Source organism: Gossypium arboreum, chromosome 12, assembly GCF_025698485.1.
Source record: "Gossypium arboreum isolate Shixiya-1 chromosome 12, ASM2569848v2, whole genome shotgun sequence".
Classification (NCBI taxonomy): domain Eukaryota; kingdom Viridiplantae; phylum Streptophyta; class Magnoliopsida; order Malvales; family Malvaceae; genus Gossypium; species Gossypium arboreum.
The window spans coordinates 117,570,209-117,582,715 of NC_069081.1; the positions used below are offsets into that span (position 1 = coordinate 117,570,209).

Consider the following 12,507-nt stretch of genomic DNA (forward strand, 5'->3'; position numbering starts at 1 on the left):
TTCCTATACGACAAAAGCAGCCAACTTCCAGGGGGTCTAATAATATCTATCACCTCCGTCGCTGTGCCGCATAGGGGCTTAAAACCTACACGTGTCGGTTTTTTAAGCTTATGATCTGTCACATCTATGTTAGAAAGGGTGTGTTTGGATACCGGGTAAAATTTTAGAGCTTCCGATAAACAGTGGTCCCCACATACTGTCACTAAAAATAAATTCTTTTTTATTTTGTTATTAATATTTTTTTCCTATATAAACTCAGTACTCATCTCTTCAAAGATCTAAAAAAAAGGGCAGGCTCTCTTTCAGGTCGGATCTGCTCAGTTAATTTTCCTTTCTCTCTGTTTATTTTTTCCTGCTTGTTTGCCTCTCTTTCTAGGTTTCTTGCGCATTTTCTCGGTTTATTTCTTGAGGTTTGATCGGTGAGGGAATCGGGGGATTTCATTTTCCTAGTGTTTTCGAGTGGTTCGAAGATCGGTCTTTGGAGAATCCGCACGTGACGAAGAGATTTTTTTCCCTTTTTCATATATGTAAAAGAATTATTATTTGAAAGGATTTGGTTTCCGTTGAACTGGATTTTTGAAACTCAGGACTTCGTTTTTTCCCGGGAACCAATCGGAAAAAAATCGTTCGAAAAATTTTCAGATCTTACTAGATCCGGTTGTCGGATCTGAATCTGAAGAGGAAAAGTTTTTCAGAAAAGCTCTTTAAATTGAATTATAGTGTAAAGAATATCGGAGTCTGTAAAACCGTTTTTTTGAAAAAATGTCGTCGGCGCCGACGTCTAGCTCCCTAGTTCAAATTCGGAAAAGCTCTTGTTCACTCCCTTCAATCAACAAATCTTACCTTAATCCTCAACTGAATGTCACCCTTTCAAACCGACGCAAAACGAGCAACGCTAGATGCTTCGTTACAAAAAAGTCCTCGGTGGCTTTGGAGAAGAAATTTCTAGGGATCCGATTGCGGGGATCGGAGAAGTTACACTTTTGGCAGTCGGAAGGCCCGGGTCGGGTTCCGAAACTTCGGGTTATGGTGCGGTCCGCATTATCCGGGGTGCCTGAAAAGCCTCTCGGTCTTTATGATCCGTCTTTTGATAAGGATTCGTGTGGGGTCGGATTTGTCGCTGAGTTATCTGGTGACAGCAGCCGTAAAACTGTACGTTTTGTATATGTGTGCTGTGTAATGTATTTTTGGTTTATATACGTATGTATGTGCGTATTTGGAGATGTTTTGAGTGTTTTGTTTCGTTTTTTATGGAATTTGTCAGGTAACGGATGCTGTGGAGATGTTGATACGGATGTCACATAGAGGGGCTTGTGGATGTGAGACAAATACTGGAGATGGAGCTGGTATTCTTGTGGCTCTTCCTCATGGTTTCTATAAGGAGGTTCGTTTGTGTTATCTACATTTTAAGACCGTCCTGTTTCCTTTCGTTTTTTAAAAGAAAAATTAGAAATATTGTTTGGAATTTTATTCTGTGAAATAATGAAATTCTCTAACTTGAAATTTCCATTTCACGTTTCATTGAAGTTTTGACCACTTTTTAGCTACTTTTTCTGCGTCAGTGTGTGAGAGAATAATATGAAATGTGTCCCTTACCTCCCATATTTTATTCGTATTTAACTCTGCGAAGTAATTAATGGAATAATTGCTGGCCTTTTTAACAATTTTTATCATCTGTTATTAGGTTGCAAAAGATGTTGGGTTTGAGTTGCCACCACCAGGAGAATATGCGGTGGGCATGTTCTTTTTGCCCTCATCTGAGAGCCGAAGGGAAGAAAGCAAAAATGTATTCACTAAGGTAATTTCTAGACAGGAGACGTTCTTTTAGTCGATCTAGTAAGTGTATTTTGAGTAACAGTCCTAGTATTTTGTGTGTATATTAAGTGATTTTTCTAGAGAGCACTTGCTTTCTCCACACACACTTAATTGTATATATAGATCAGCAAAGTCCACTTATAAAGCGTAAAATTGAATTAGTTTTACATGTTCTCATAACTATTTATACAATGGTTTTGATTAAAATCGAAATGGCTAATTGTTTGTTGCGACATAGAAACTTCTAACCATTATAGGTGTGGAAAAAACAACACAGAAAAGCCTGTCCATATATGTATATATAAAATTTTAAAAGACATTCACCCAACTGACTGCTGAGTATCCTTTCTCAGTATCTTGAAACTTGAAAGCAAGTTAATAGGATTTATCAAATTTTCTTGAGTAATTGGAAGTGGCAACCATACTATAGTGTTGTCTTTATCTGGTAGCAATTCATATATTTACTTTATGGAGCTTGATATCAATAGAGATATTTTGGCAACAATTTCTGATGAAAATTTTGTTGGCATTTACAGGTTGCTGAATCTCTTGGCCATAGAGTGCTTGGGTGGCGATCTGTACCAACAGATAACTCAGGACTTGGCAATGCTGCTTTGCAGACAGAGCCTGTTATTGAGCAAGTGTTTCTTACACCCACACCTAGATCAAAGGCTGACCTTGAGCAACAGGTAGGTTTATCTTGGTGATATTGAAATGACCACACCCTATCATCAATTTACCAGAAACAATTAAGCAAAGATCATTTCAGGGTTAGAATATAAGAATCTGAAATGGAGGTTTTACAGGAAAATAAGTAGATAAGAGTAAGGGGCATTTCAAGTTGTTTCTGTATGCCAGATTAAATTGCTGATACAAAACTACTTTACAGATGTACATATTAAGGAGGGTTTCAATGGTTGCCATCCGAGCTGCATTGAACCTCCAGCATGGTGGTGTTAGGGACTTCTATATATGTTCTCTTTCCTCAAGGTTTGTGCTCTGGGAACCTGGATTTATTATATCAAGAAGTTTTCCTACCGTTCTGGGTGTGAAAAATATTTACTCCTGTAATGTGGCTGGCGCAGGACTGTTGTATACAAGGGGCAGTTAAAGCCTGACCAACTGCAAAATTACTATTATGCAGATCTTGGCAATGAAAGGTTTACGAGCTACATGGCCCTGGTAAATATATTATCCCGTTCTTGTTCTTTCTTTCTCCACTAACTCAATACTTACAAACAGCATGGAACCACCGGTAACTGAAGAGATGCAAGGTTGAGGGATGACTTCTGAGGCATTGAAGTTTGAATGATCTCTTAAGTTCTTCCACTCCCTTGATAACTATATGAAATTGGATGCTGGATTGGATGGCTTGGGTGAGTTGGTAAGAAACCTCATTGCAAGTAAATCATGTTTGCAGAAACTTGCTGCAATGCTCTCTATCATCGATTGTGTGAGGATGAAACTTCTATTTATTGGTGGAAGGGAAATTAGCTCAGAGTAGTGTAATTTATGTCTCAGACCGCAGTAAACCATTGTTGAAATGCCCTGAACATAAATTAGTGTGTGCATTTTCAAACTGATACTACTTTCATTGCAAAGTAGAGGAAGTTGTGAATGACAAATTTGATCTTTTTATTGATGCAGATACATTCTCGGTTTTCAACAAATACATTTCCTAGCTGGGATCGTGCACAACCAATGCGTGTCTTGGGCCATAATGGGGAAATTAATACACTTAGAGGCAATATAAACTGGTATGTATCAGAGAAACAGGCAAATTCTGGATTAATCGGCGTATATATATATTACTATTTCCCCCCTTCTGCTGGGGTAGTTGTTGGGTACTTGTGATGCTTTGCCCCATTTGTGGTAGCCTCTGATAAATATGCATGGTTGAAGAAGTTTGTTTTTTCTTGATGATTCAGAACTTGGGCGCTAAATACATCTTCCTTTTGCTAATTTTACTGGCTGGTTTGTAGGGATGTATATAAGATGCTGTTTTCCTTCCTGTTTTTATATAACAATTAATAGGCATTGGCTGAGTTTCTTTTGTTCCTTCAGGATGAAGGCACGTGAAGGATTATTGAAGTGCAAGGAGCTTGGTCTCTCGAAGAATGAGATGAAAAAGCTTCTTCCTATTGTGGATGCCAGTTCATCTGATTCAGGTGAACTTCCACATCCCTTCTTCTGTGTTAAGATTATCTTAAATGTATTCTTGCATTGTACTTGCATTTTTTCCTCGTCCCATTTCAAAGTTTTGGATGCCAAACAGATGATACTCAGTGTACATTTGACTGGCAGGTATATGATGTTTTCTGATTCTCTTTGGCTTGCAGGGGCTTTTGATGGTGTCCTTGAGCTTCTGGTTCGAGCTGGTAGAAGTCTCCCAGAAGCAGTAATGATGATGATCCCTGAAGCCTGGCAAAATGACAAAAATATGGATCCTCAGCGGAAGGCCTTGTATGAATATTTCTCAGCTCTAATGGAGCCATGGGATGGACCTGCTCTGATATCATGTAATTTATCCTTCTTGTTAAAAGGGTCTAACATGATCTTTTAGCCTTCTTTGACTGATGGAAACTTATTTGCAGTTACTGATGGTCGCTACCTTGGAGCTACATTGGATCGCAATGGGCTCCGTCCCGGTCGGTTTTATGTTACACACAGTGGACGAGTCATCATGGCCAGTGAAGTTGGTGTAGTGGATATTCCTCCTGAAGATGTGCTCAGGAAAGGAAGACTAAACCCTGGGATGATGCTTTTGGTAGATTTTGAGAATCACATTGTTGTCGACGATGAAGCATTGAAGCAACAATATTCACTAGCTAGGCCTTATGGGGAATGGCTTCAGAGGCAAAAAATTGAACTCAATGACATTGTAGACTCGGTTCAGGAATCAGAGAGGCTCCCTCCCTCAATTGCTGGATCTATGCCAGTAAGTGATTGGTTTTCTTTTTATTAATTGTTTCCCGCATCTTCATCAAGTGGAGTTTTGTTTTTTTATAATCTCACTGATTAATTCTGTGACTTGAAGGCTTCCAATGATGATGACAACATGGATAACTTAGGAATTCATGGCTTATTGGCTCCATTGAAGGCTTTTGGGTATGTAACAATCTGTCCTGCTCTTCTTAACTCAATGGACATGCCTTAGTGTAACATCCTGTAATGTTCTTCTGGCTTTCATGCAGCTATACCGTTGAGGCTTTGGAGATGCTGCTGCTTCCCATGGCTAAAGATGGGACAGAGGCCCTTGGTTCAATGGGAAATGATGCTCCATTGGCAGTTATGTCCAACCGAGAGAAGCTTACATTTGAATATTTCAAGCAAATGTTTGCTCAAGTAACCAATCCCCCTATTGATCCTATTCGGGAGAAAATAGTGACTTCCATGGAATGCATGATTGGTCCAGAAGGAGATCTAACAGAAACAACGGAAGAGCAATGTCATCGTCTTTCACTGAAGGGGCCTCTTTTATCAATTGAAGAGACAGAAGCAATTAAAAAGATGAAATTCAAAGGTTGGCGTAGTAAAGTTCTTGACATAACTTATTCAAAGGACTGTGGGAGGAAGGGTTTAGAGGAAACCTTGGACAGGATTTGTGCTGAAGCACGAGATGCGATTAAGGAAGGTTATACATTACTGGTACTTTCTGACAGAGGTATTGCATTGTTCCCAACTGATCTTTGATTGAACTTTTTGTGGCATTGTACTGCACCTCCTCTATTGCCCATGCCATCTTTTCTTTTAATGAATCATGATTGAAGGTACTAATTTCACCCTCCTTTGTATCTGTAGCTTTTTCATCGAAGCGTGTTGCTGTGAGCTCCCTTTTGGCTGTTGGCGCTGTTCATCACCATCTTGTTAAAAATCTTGAGCGTACACGAGTTGGATTAATAGTTGAATCTGCAGAACCACGTGAAGTGCACCATTTCTGCACATTGGTTGGATTTGGTGCAGATGCTATATGCCCATATTTGGCCATAGAGACCATTTGGAGATTGCAGGTGGATGGGAAGATTCCTCCTAAATCTAGTGGTGAGTTCCATTCAAAGGAAGAGCTGGTCAAGAAGTATTTCAAGGCAAGCAACTATGGAATGATGAAGGTTCTTGCCAAAATGGGGATATCTACTCTGGCCTCATACAAGGGTGCTCAAATCTTTGAAGCTTTGGGCCTCTCTTCAGAAGTGATTGAGAAATGCTTTGCAAGAACTCCGAGCAGAGTTGAAGGAGCAACATTTGAGATGCTAGCTCGTGATGCACTTCATTTGCATGAGTTAGCATTCCCTTCTCGTGCTTTTGCTCCAGGAAGTGCAGAAGCTGTAGCACTGCCTAATCCTGGAGATTATCACTGGAGGAAAGGTGGTGAGGTTCACCTGAATGATCCTCTTGCTATAGCAAAGCTGCAAGAAGCTGCCAGGAGTAACAGCGTTGCTGCCTACAAGGAATATGCCAAACGTATCCATGAATTGAATAAAACCTGTAACCTGCGTGGTATGTTGAAGTTTAAGGAGTCAGAAGCCAAAATTCCATTGGATGAGGTGGAACCTGCTAGTGAAATTGTGAAAAGGTTTTGTACTGGGGCCATGAGTTATGGATCAATATCATTGGAGGCACACACAACCCTGGCTATTGCTATGAATACACTTGGGGGGAAATCAAATACTGGTATGTTCTTAGAAAGCATTTAGTATATGCTCATTTTAAGCTTCTATGTCCAACCTTGATCCACAAATTATGAAATTTTGCCATCTATGATTTGGTGGGCTTTTTGAAAATGTTCTTTCTTGAAGTGCAAATAATTGATCTTTATCTTGTTTATTTATTTCCCCCCTTTTTATTGGGATTTCATTTGCTTTAGTTTTTTTTGGTGCCTGTCTATAATCATGTAAATTTATTGTTGCCTTAAACACATTTCTGGAAACTAAATTACAATGTTCCTAATTCAAATTTTGCTATTAGGTGAGGGAGGTGAGCAACCATCTCGTATGGTACCTCTACTTGATGGTTCAAGGAATCCAAAACGAAGTGCTATCAAGCAGGTTGCAAGTGGAAGATTTGGAGTTTCAAGTTATTACCTTACTAATGCTGATGAACTACAAATAAAGATGGCTCAGGTATTAATCTATTTTCTATTCTGCCAATTCTTGGCTATGTTGTGTTTAGTGCCTGTATTCCAGTTGGAATAGAGGTTTCTCTTGTTTATGGATTTATGTTCCTGGCAGATGATGCTGTGTTCTGCAAAGCACCTTGAGTGACTTTGCATCTTTAACTGATACGTACATTTGACATTTGGTGAGGTTAAAATGTTAACAAAGTAAATTCTTCTTTGTAGATTGATTACTTTTTAACTTAAATTTCCTTTGTTATGCAGGGTGCCAAGCCTGGTGAAGGAGGGGAACTTCCAGGTCATAAGGTAATAGGAGATATTGCTGTCACTAGAAACTCTACAGCTGGTGTGGGACTTATCAGTCCACCTCCCCATCATGATATCTATTCAATTGAAGACCTTGCACAGCTGATTCATGATCTTAAGGTAGGATCATGTCCTCTCTTTATATGTGTGTATATATATCATTGTGGCCACTGAAACTTAAGAGTTCTTCATCTACCAATGATCCTAACCAGCCCTTGTTATGCAACATGATTCATGTCTATAATTGCTCTTCCAATAGTCTTTTCTGAGAGGTGGTTTATGGTTCCTTAAGATGTATTTTTTATGATGTTAATATTCTATGATTACTCTTTGATCTTTTTTTATTTGGTTTTTCAGAATTCAAATCCCTCAGCTCGAATCAGTGTGAAGCTGGTATCTGAAGCTGGTGTGGGAGTAATTGCTAGTGGGGTTGTCAAGGGGCATGCAGACCATGTCTTAATATCTGGTCATGATGGTGGCACTGGGGCCTCACGATGGACTGGCATAAAAAATGCTGGGCTTCCATGGGAACTTGGTTTGGCTGAGACCCACCAAACTCTAGTCGCCAATGACCTCCGTGGCCGTACAGTTCTCCAGACTGATGGCCAACTTAAAACTGGAAGAGATGTGGCCATTGCTGCACTTCTTGGTGCAGAAGAATTTGGCTTCAGCACAGCTCCTCTAATAACTCTGGGTTGTATTATGATGCGAAAATGCCACAAGAACACCTGCCCAGTGGGCATCGCTACTCAAGATCCTGTGTTGAGAGAAAAATTTGCTGGAGAGCCTGAACATGTTATAAACTTTTTCTTTATGCTAGCTGAGGAGGTCAGGGAGATAATGTCTCAGCTTGGTTTCCGAACAGTTACTGAGATGGTTGGTCGTTCAGATATGCTTGAGGTTGATAAGGAAGTCCTTAGTAATAATGAGAAACTTCAGAATATTGACCTCTCCTTGCTTCTCAGACCTGCTGCTGATATTCGCCCTGAAGCTGCTCAATATTGTATTCAAAAACAGGATCATGGCTTGGATATGGCTTTGGACCAAAGACTCATTAAACTATCTACAGCTGCTCTAGAGAAAGGTCTTCCTGTATACGTTGAAACACCTATATGCAATGTAAACCGTGCAGTTGGAACAATGCTGAGCCATGAAGTAACTAAGCGCTACCACCTTGCAGGGCTTCCAGCTGGTACAATTCATATCAAACTCTCAGGAAGTGCAGGGCAGAGCTTGGGAGCTTTCCTGTGCCCTGGCATCATGCTGGAGCTTGAAGGTGATAGCAATGACTATGTTGGAAAAGGATTATCAGGTGGAAAAATTGTAGTTTATCCTCCTAAAGGAAGTCGGTTTGATCCTAAGGAAAACATAGTAATTGGTAATGTGGCTCTCTATGGAGCTACTTCCGGGGAAGCATATTTCAATGGAATGGCAGCAGAAAGATTTTGTGTTCGTAATTCAGGTGCCAGAGCAGTTGTAGAAGGCGTTGGTGATCATGGTTGTGAGTACATGACTGGTGGGACTGTTGTTGTGCTTGGAAAAACTGGCAGGAATTTTGCTGCAGGTATGAGTGGTGGTATTGCTTATGTCCTTGATGTGGATGGAAAATTTCAATCTCGGTGCAATCCTGAGCTGGTGGACCTTGATAAAATTGAAGAAGAGGAGGATATTGTCACTCTGAAGATGATGATTCAGCAGCATCAGCGCCATACCAACAGCCAGTTAGCTAGAGAAGTACTTGCTGACTTTGAGAGCCTTCTGCCCAAATTCATAAAAGTATTCCCCAGAGATTACAAACGTGTTCTGGCAAAGATGAAAGACCAGAAAGCATCTGAACGTGCTGCAAAAGAAGCTGAGGAGCAAGATGAGGTAGAGCTGATGGAGAAAGATGCTTTTGAAGAGCTCAAGAAGTTGGCAGCTGCATCTTCGAATGAGAAATCAAGTCTGGTATGCAGTATTTGCTATTACCAAGTCTTACATTCCTTTATGTCTATGCTGCTTCTTAGTCAAACTTCTCTTTGCCTCGTCTTTCAGATTTATTTTGTTGTCTTTCTGATGTTTGGTTGCTATCAGCATACTGCCTATTGGTATCATGAACCATTTGTTTAATATCTAATTTGACTTCTGGAATTGTAGACAGTCGAAGCTGAACCAGTCAAGAGGCCTACTCAGGTTTCTGATGCTGTGAAACATCGTGGTTTTGTTGCTTATGAGCGTGAAGGTGTTCAATATAGAGATCCTAATGTTCGGATGCATGACTGGAAGGAGGTCATGGAGGAATCAAAACCTGGCCCACTTTTAAAGACACAGTCTGCTCGCTGCATGGACTGTGGTACTCCTTTCTGCCATCAGGTATTGATTACACTTTTTACTCTTTTTTCCGGCATTTTGGATATGAATTTGCTGAAACAACTGCTTATATCTAATCTATTTTATAAATGCAGGAGACCTCTGGATGTCCTCTCGGAAACAAAATACCTGAATTCAATGAACTGGTTTACCAAAATAGGTGGCGTGAAGCACTAGATCGTCTTCTAGAGACAAATAACTTCCCAGAGTTCACTGGCCGAGTGTGCCCTGCACCATGTGAAGGGTCTTGTGTGCTTGGTATTATTGAGAATCCTGTGTCCATCAAAAGCATTGAATGTGCTATCATAGACAAGGGATTTGAGGAAGGGTGGATGGTGCCACGACCTCCTCTCAAGAGAACAGGGTATGTCTTGTTACTTGGTTATTCAAATGCAATTTTCTAATCTCGTGGCATGATTCTGGAGATGCTCTGCCGCTTTGCAGGATTGATAATTTTAACTTTGTTTTAACTAAACTGAACATTGGTATATGTTCATTACTGCAGGAAAAGCATTGCTGTTATTGGAAGTGGACCATCTGGGTTGGCTGCTGCTGATCAACTAAATAGAATGGGTCACTCTGTGACTGTGTATGAGCGTGCTGATAGAATTGGAGGGCTTATGATGTATGGAGTCCCTAACATGAAGACTGACAAGGTAGATGTAGTTCAGCGACGTGTTAACCTTATGGCTGAGGAAGGAGTTAAATTTGTCGTCAATGCAAATATTGGAAAAGACCCGTCCTACTCCCTTGACCGGCTTCGAGAGGAAAATGATGCCATTGTTTTGGCAATTGGAGCCACAAAACCCAGGTAAATCTTTGAGGAAGAAAGAAAGTTGTTGATTGATAAAATCTTTGGAGATGTTTCAGTAATTTTGCCCTTCCTAACAATCAGTATGATCAATATGATAAAATTCATTATATAGCATGGTTGGTGAATTGACTGCATTTATTTGCTTGATGCAGGGACCTTCCTGTACCTGGACGAGATTTATCTGGTGTTCATTTTGCAATGGAATTCCTACATGCAAATACTAAAAGCTTGCTTGATAGTGATCTCCAAGATGGTAACTACATATCAGCCAAGGGCAAGAAAGTAGTAGTCATCGGTGGAGGTGACACTGGTACAGATTGCATTGGGACATCTATCCGGCATGGATGTAGCAGGATTGTAAATCTTGAGTTGCTTCCTCAGCCACCGCAGACAAGAGCTCCTGGCAATCCTTGGCCACAGGTTTAATAGCTTTATTCTCCCTTTCTTGATGATTTTTTGCTGTTGCTTCCTATATATGAAAGGAAATATAGAATATAGGGCTCTTATTAGCATTCGAATAAAGTATAGCAGTTTTCCTAGACATCTGACTGTTTTCTCTTTTCTTTTATGGAATCGTAGTGGCCTCGCATATTCCGTGTAGACTATGGGCACCAAGAAGCTGCTACCAAATTTGGAAAAGACCCAAGATCCTATGAGGTTTTGACTAAGAGGTTTATAGGAGATGATAATGGAAATGTGAAAGGACTTGAGGTGGTTCGTGTGCGTTGGGAGAAGGATGCCAGTGGGAGGTTCCAATTCAAGGAAGTTGAGGGCTCAGAGGAAATAATCGAGGCTGACCTTGTCCTGCTAGCCATGGGGTTCCTTGGCCCTGAGTCGGTTAGTATTGTGACTATCTCTTTATATTTTTAAAAATCTGGTGCAATTCATTGTCCTTTAATTAAGATGCATTTATGTTGCATGGTTTGAGCACCATCCCTCATCGATTCTTTTGCTCTTTGATTTGAACAGACACTGGCGGAAAAATTAGGTGTGGAGCAAGACAATCGATCAAACTTAAAGGCAGAGTATGGCCGCTTCACGACCAATGTGGATGGAGTCTTTGCAGCTGGAGATTGTCGACGAGGTCAGTCGTTAGTCGTGTGGGCAATCTCAGAAGGAAGGCAAGCTGCTGCACAAGTCGACAAATACCTGACCAAGGAAGATAAGGACACAAGTGTAGAGGGTGAGAACCAAGATTCCGTCAAGCGGCACCAAGACCTTCCCCAAAAGCAGCAAACTGTCATGAAATAGATGATCCATCAGATTGTTATTGTTTGCGACATTGGGCTGAAATGGAACCCGAATCCAATACATTCCGAAGGAAATTGGTATTTACATGGATGACCAGAGTGGGAATTAAAGCATGAATCTTTTGTGGTTAAACCAGCAAGGGGGATATATGCTTTAATCTCCCATTAAAGAACCTATAAGCAAAAATCAATAAACATTCATGGGGCTGAGCTGATATTTAGTAGATTTAGGGATATTTTGTCTTTTCTCATGTCTGGTTATCTTTATTTATTGTTTTTATTCAGCTTTGTTTGTAAGGTTCAGCTCTCATGGTTTTCTTGAAAGGTACAATAATGTATAGTTTTGTTTCTTAAATCGTTTGGTTTAGAAAAGAATGCGAGGTGCTTTTTAATATGAAATATTTGAGGTTGGGTTTTCTGATGAACCCGGATAAAGAACTAAACACAATATTTTTACAACTAGATCGATTAGAAAAAGAAAAAAAGAAGAAGAAGCTCAATTGTCGTTTAAATAGGTTTTTTAGCTTATTTTAACCAATTCTTGTGGTCAATCCAATTGGTCAAGTGAGAGTTTTAGAGTGAGAAATATTAATTTTTCCTTGATATATATATATTTCAAGATTTTTCCAAATTTCTACTATTGTTATTGCCTTGAACTTATTTCATCTAATTCTAAAAATCCAATTCAACCATATTTGATTATAAATAATTGTTCACTTAAATTCGATAAATAATTGAGAACCAGTCTATTAACAATTTAAACCCCAAAATAATTAGAATTTAAATAAATCTAATTTTAGATTTGAGCACCTAATGTTTTGAGAAAGTCAATCTTCAAATCTGAACAAACAAATTAATTA

The 12,507-nt window shown here is 39.8% G+C and overlaps 1 protein-coding gene across 3 annotated transcripts; it reads left to right on the plus strand.

Moving 5' to 3' along the window:
- The first annotated feature begins 233 nt into the window (after positions 1 to 233).
- Positions 234 to 12,022, plus strand: LOC108479092 (glutamate synthase [NADH], amyloplastic). 3 transcript variants are annotated; one of them, XM_017781509.2, is made up of 22 exons: positions 234 to 1,152; positions 1,265 to 1,384; positions 1,685 to 1,798; positions 2,352 to 2,504; positions 2,705 to 2,805; positions 2,901 to 2,997; positions 3,463 to 3,572; positions 3,880 to 3,983; positions 4,155 to 4,334; positions 4,410 to 4,753; positions 4,853 to 4,923; positions 5,010 to 5,479; positions 5,617 to 6,486; positions 6,781 to 6,935; positions 7,193 to 7,354; positions 7,592 to 9,181; positions 9,371 to 9,586; positions 9,679 to 9,947; positions 10,089 to 10,394; positions 10,550 to 10,817; positions 10,977 to 11,234; positions 11,367 to 12,022. In XM_017781509.2, the coding sequence occupies exons 1-22, from the start codon at positions 763 to 765 to the stop codon at positions 11,646 to 11,648; spliced, it is 6,630 nt and encodes a 2,209-aa protein (XP_017636998.1). In that variant the 5' UTR covers positions 234 to 762; the 3' UTR covers positions 11,649 to 12,022. The 3 variants fall into 3 exon arrangements, with proteins under 3 accessions (XP_017636998.1, XP_017636999.1, XP_052878819.1); XM_017781510.2 differs by lacking the exons at positions 234 to 1,152; positions 1,265 to 1,384; positions 1,685 to 1,798; positions 2,352 to 2,504; positions 2,705 to 2,805 and adding an exon at positions 3,058 to 3,199 and having other exon boundaries at positions 2,905 to 2,975; XM_053022859.1 differs by lacking the exons at positions 234 to 1,152; positions 1,265 to 1,384; positions 1,685 to 1,798; ... (1 more) ...; positions 2,705 to 2,805; positions 2,901 to 2,997 and adding an exon at positions 3,167 to 3,191.
- Positions 12,023 to 12,507: the final 485 nt, after the last annotated feature.

Excerpts from the sequence above, each read along its gene's own strand:
- LOC108479092 (XM_017781509.2), top strand. The coding sequence starts at position 763 with ATGTCGTCGGCGCCGACGTCTAGCTCCCTAGTTCAAATTCGGAAAAGC. Across the intron at positions 2,998-3,462 it reads TTACGAGCTACATGGCCCTG|ATACATTCTCGGTTTTCAAC; the intron begins GTAAATATATTA and ends TTATTGATGCAG. Across the intron at positions 4,754-4,852 it reads CAATTGCTGGATCTATGCCA|GCTTCCAATGATGATGACAA; the intron begins GTAAGTGATTGG and ends TGTGACTTGAAG.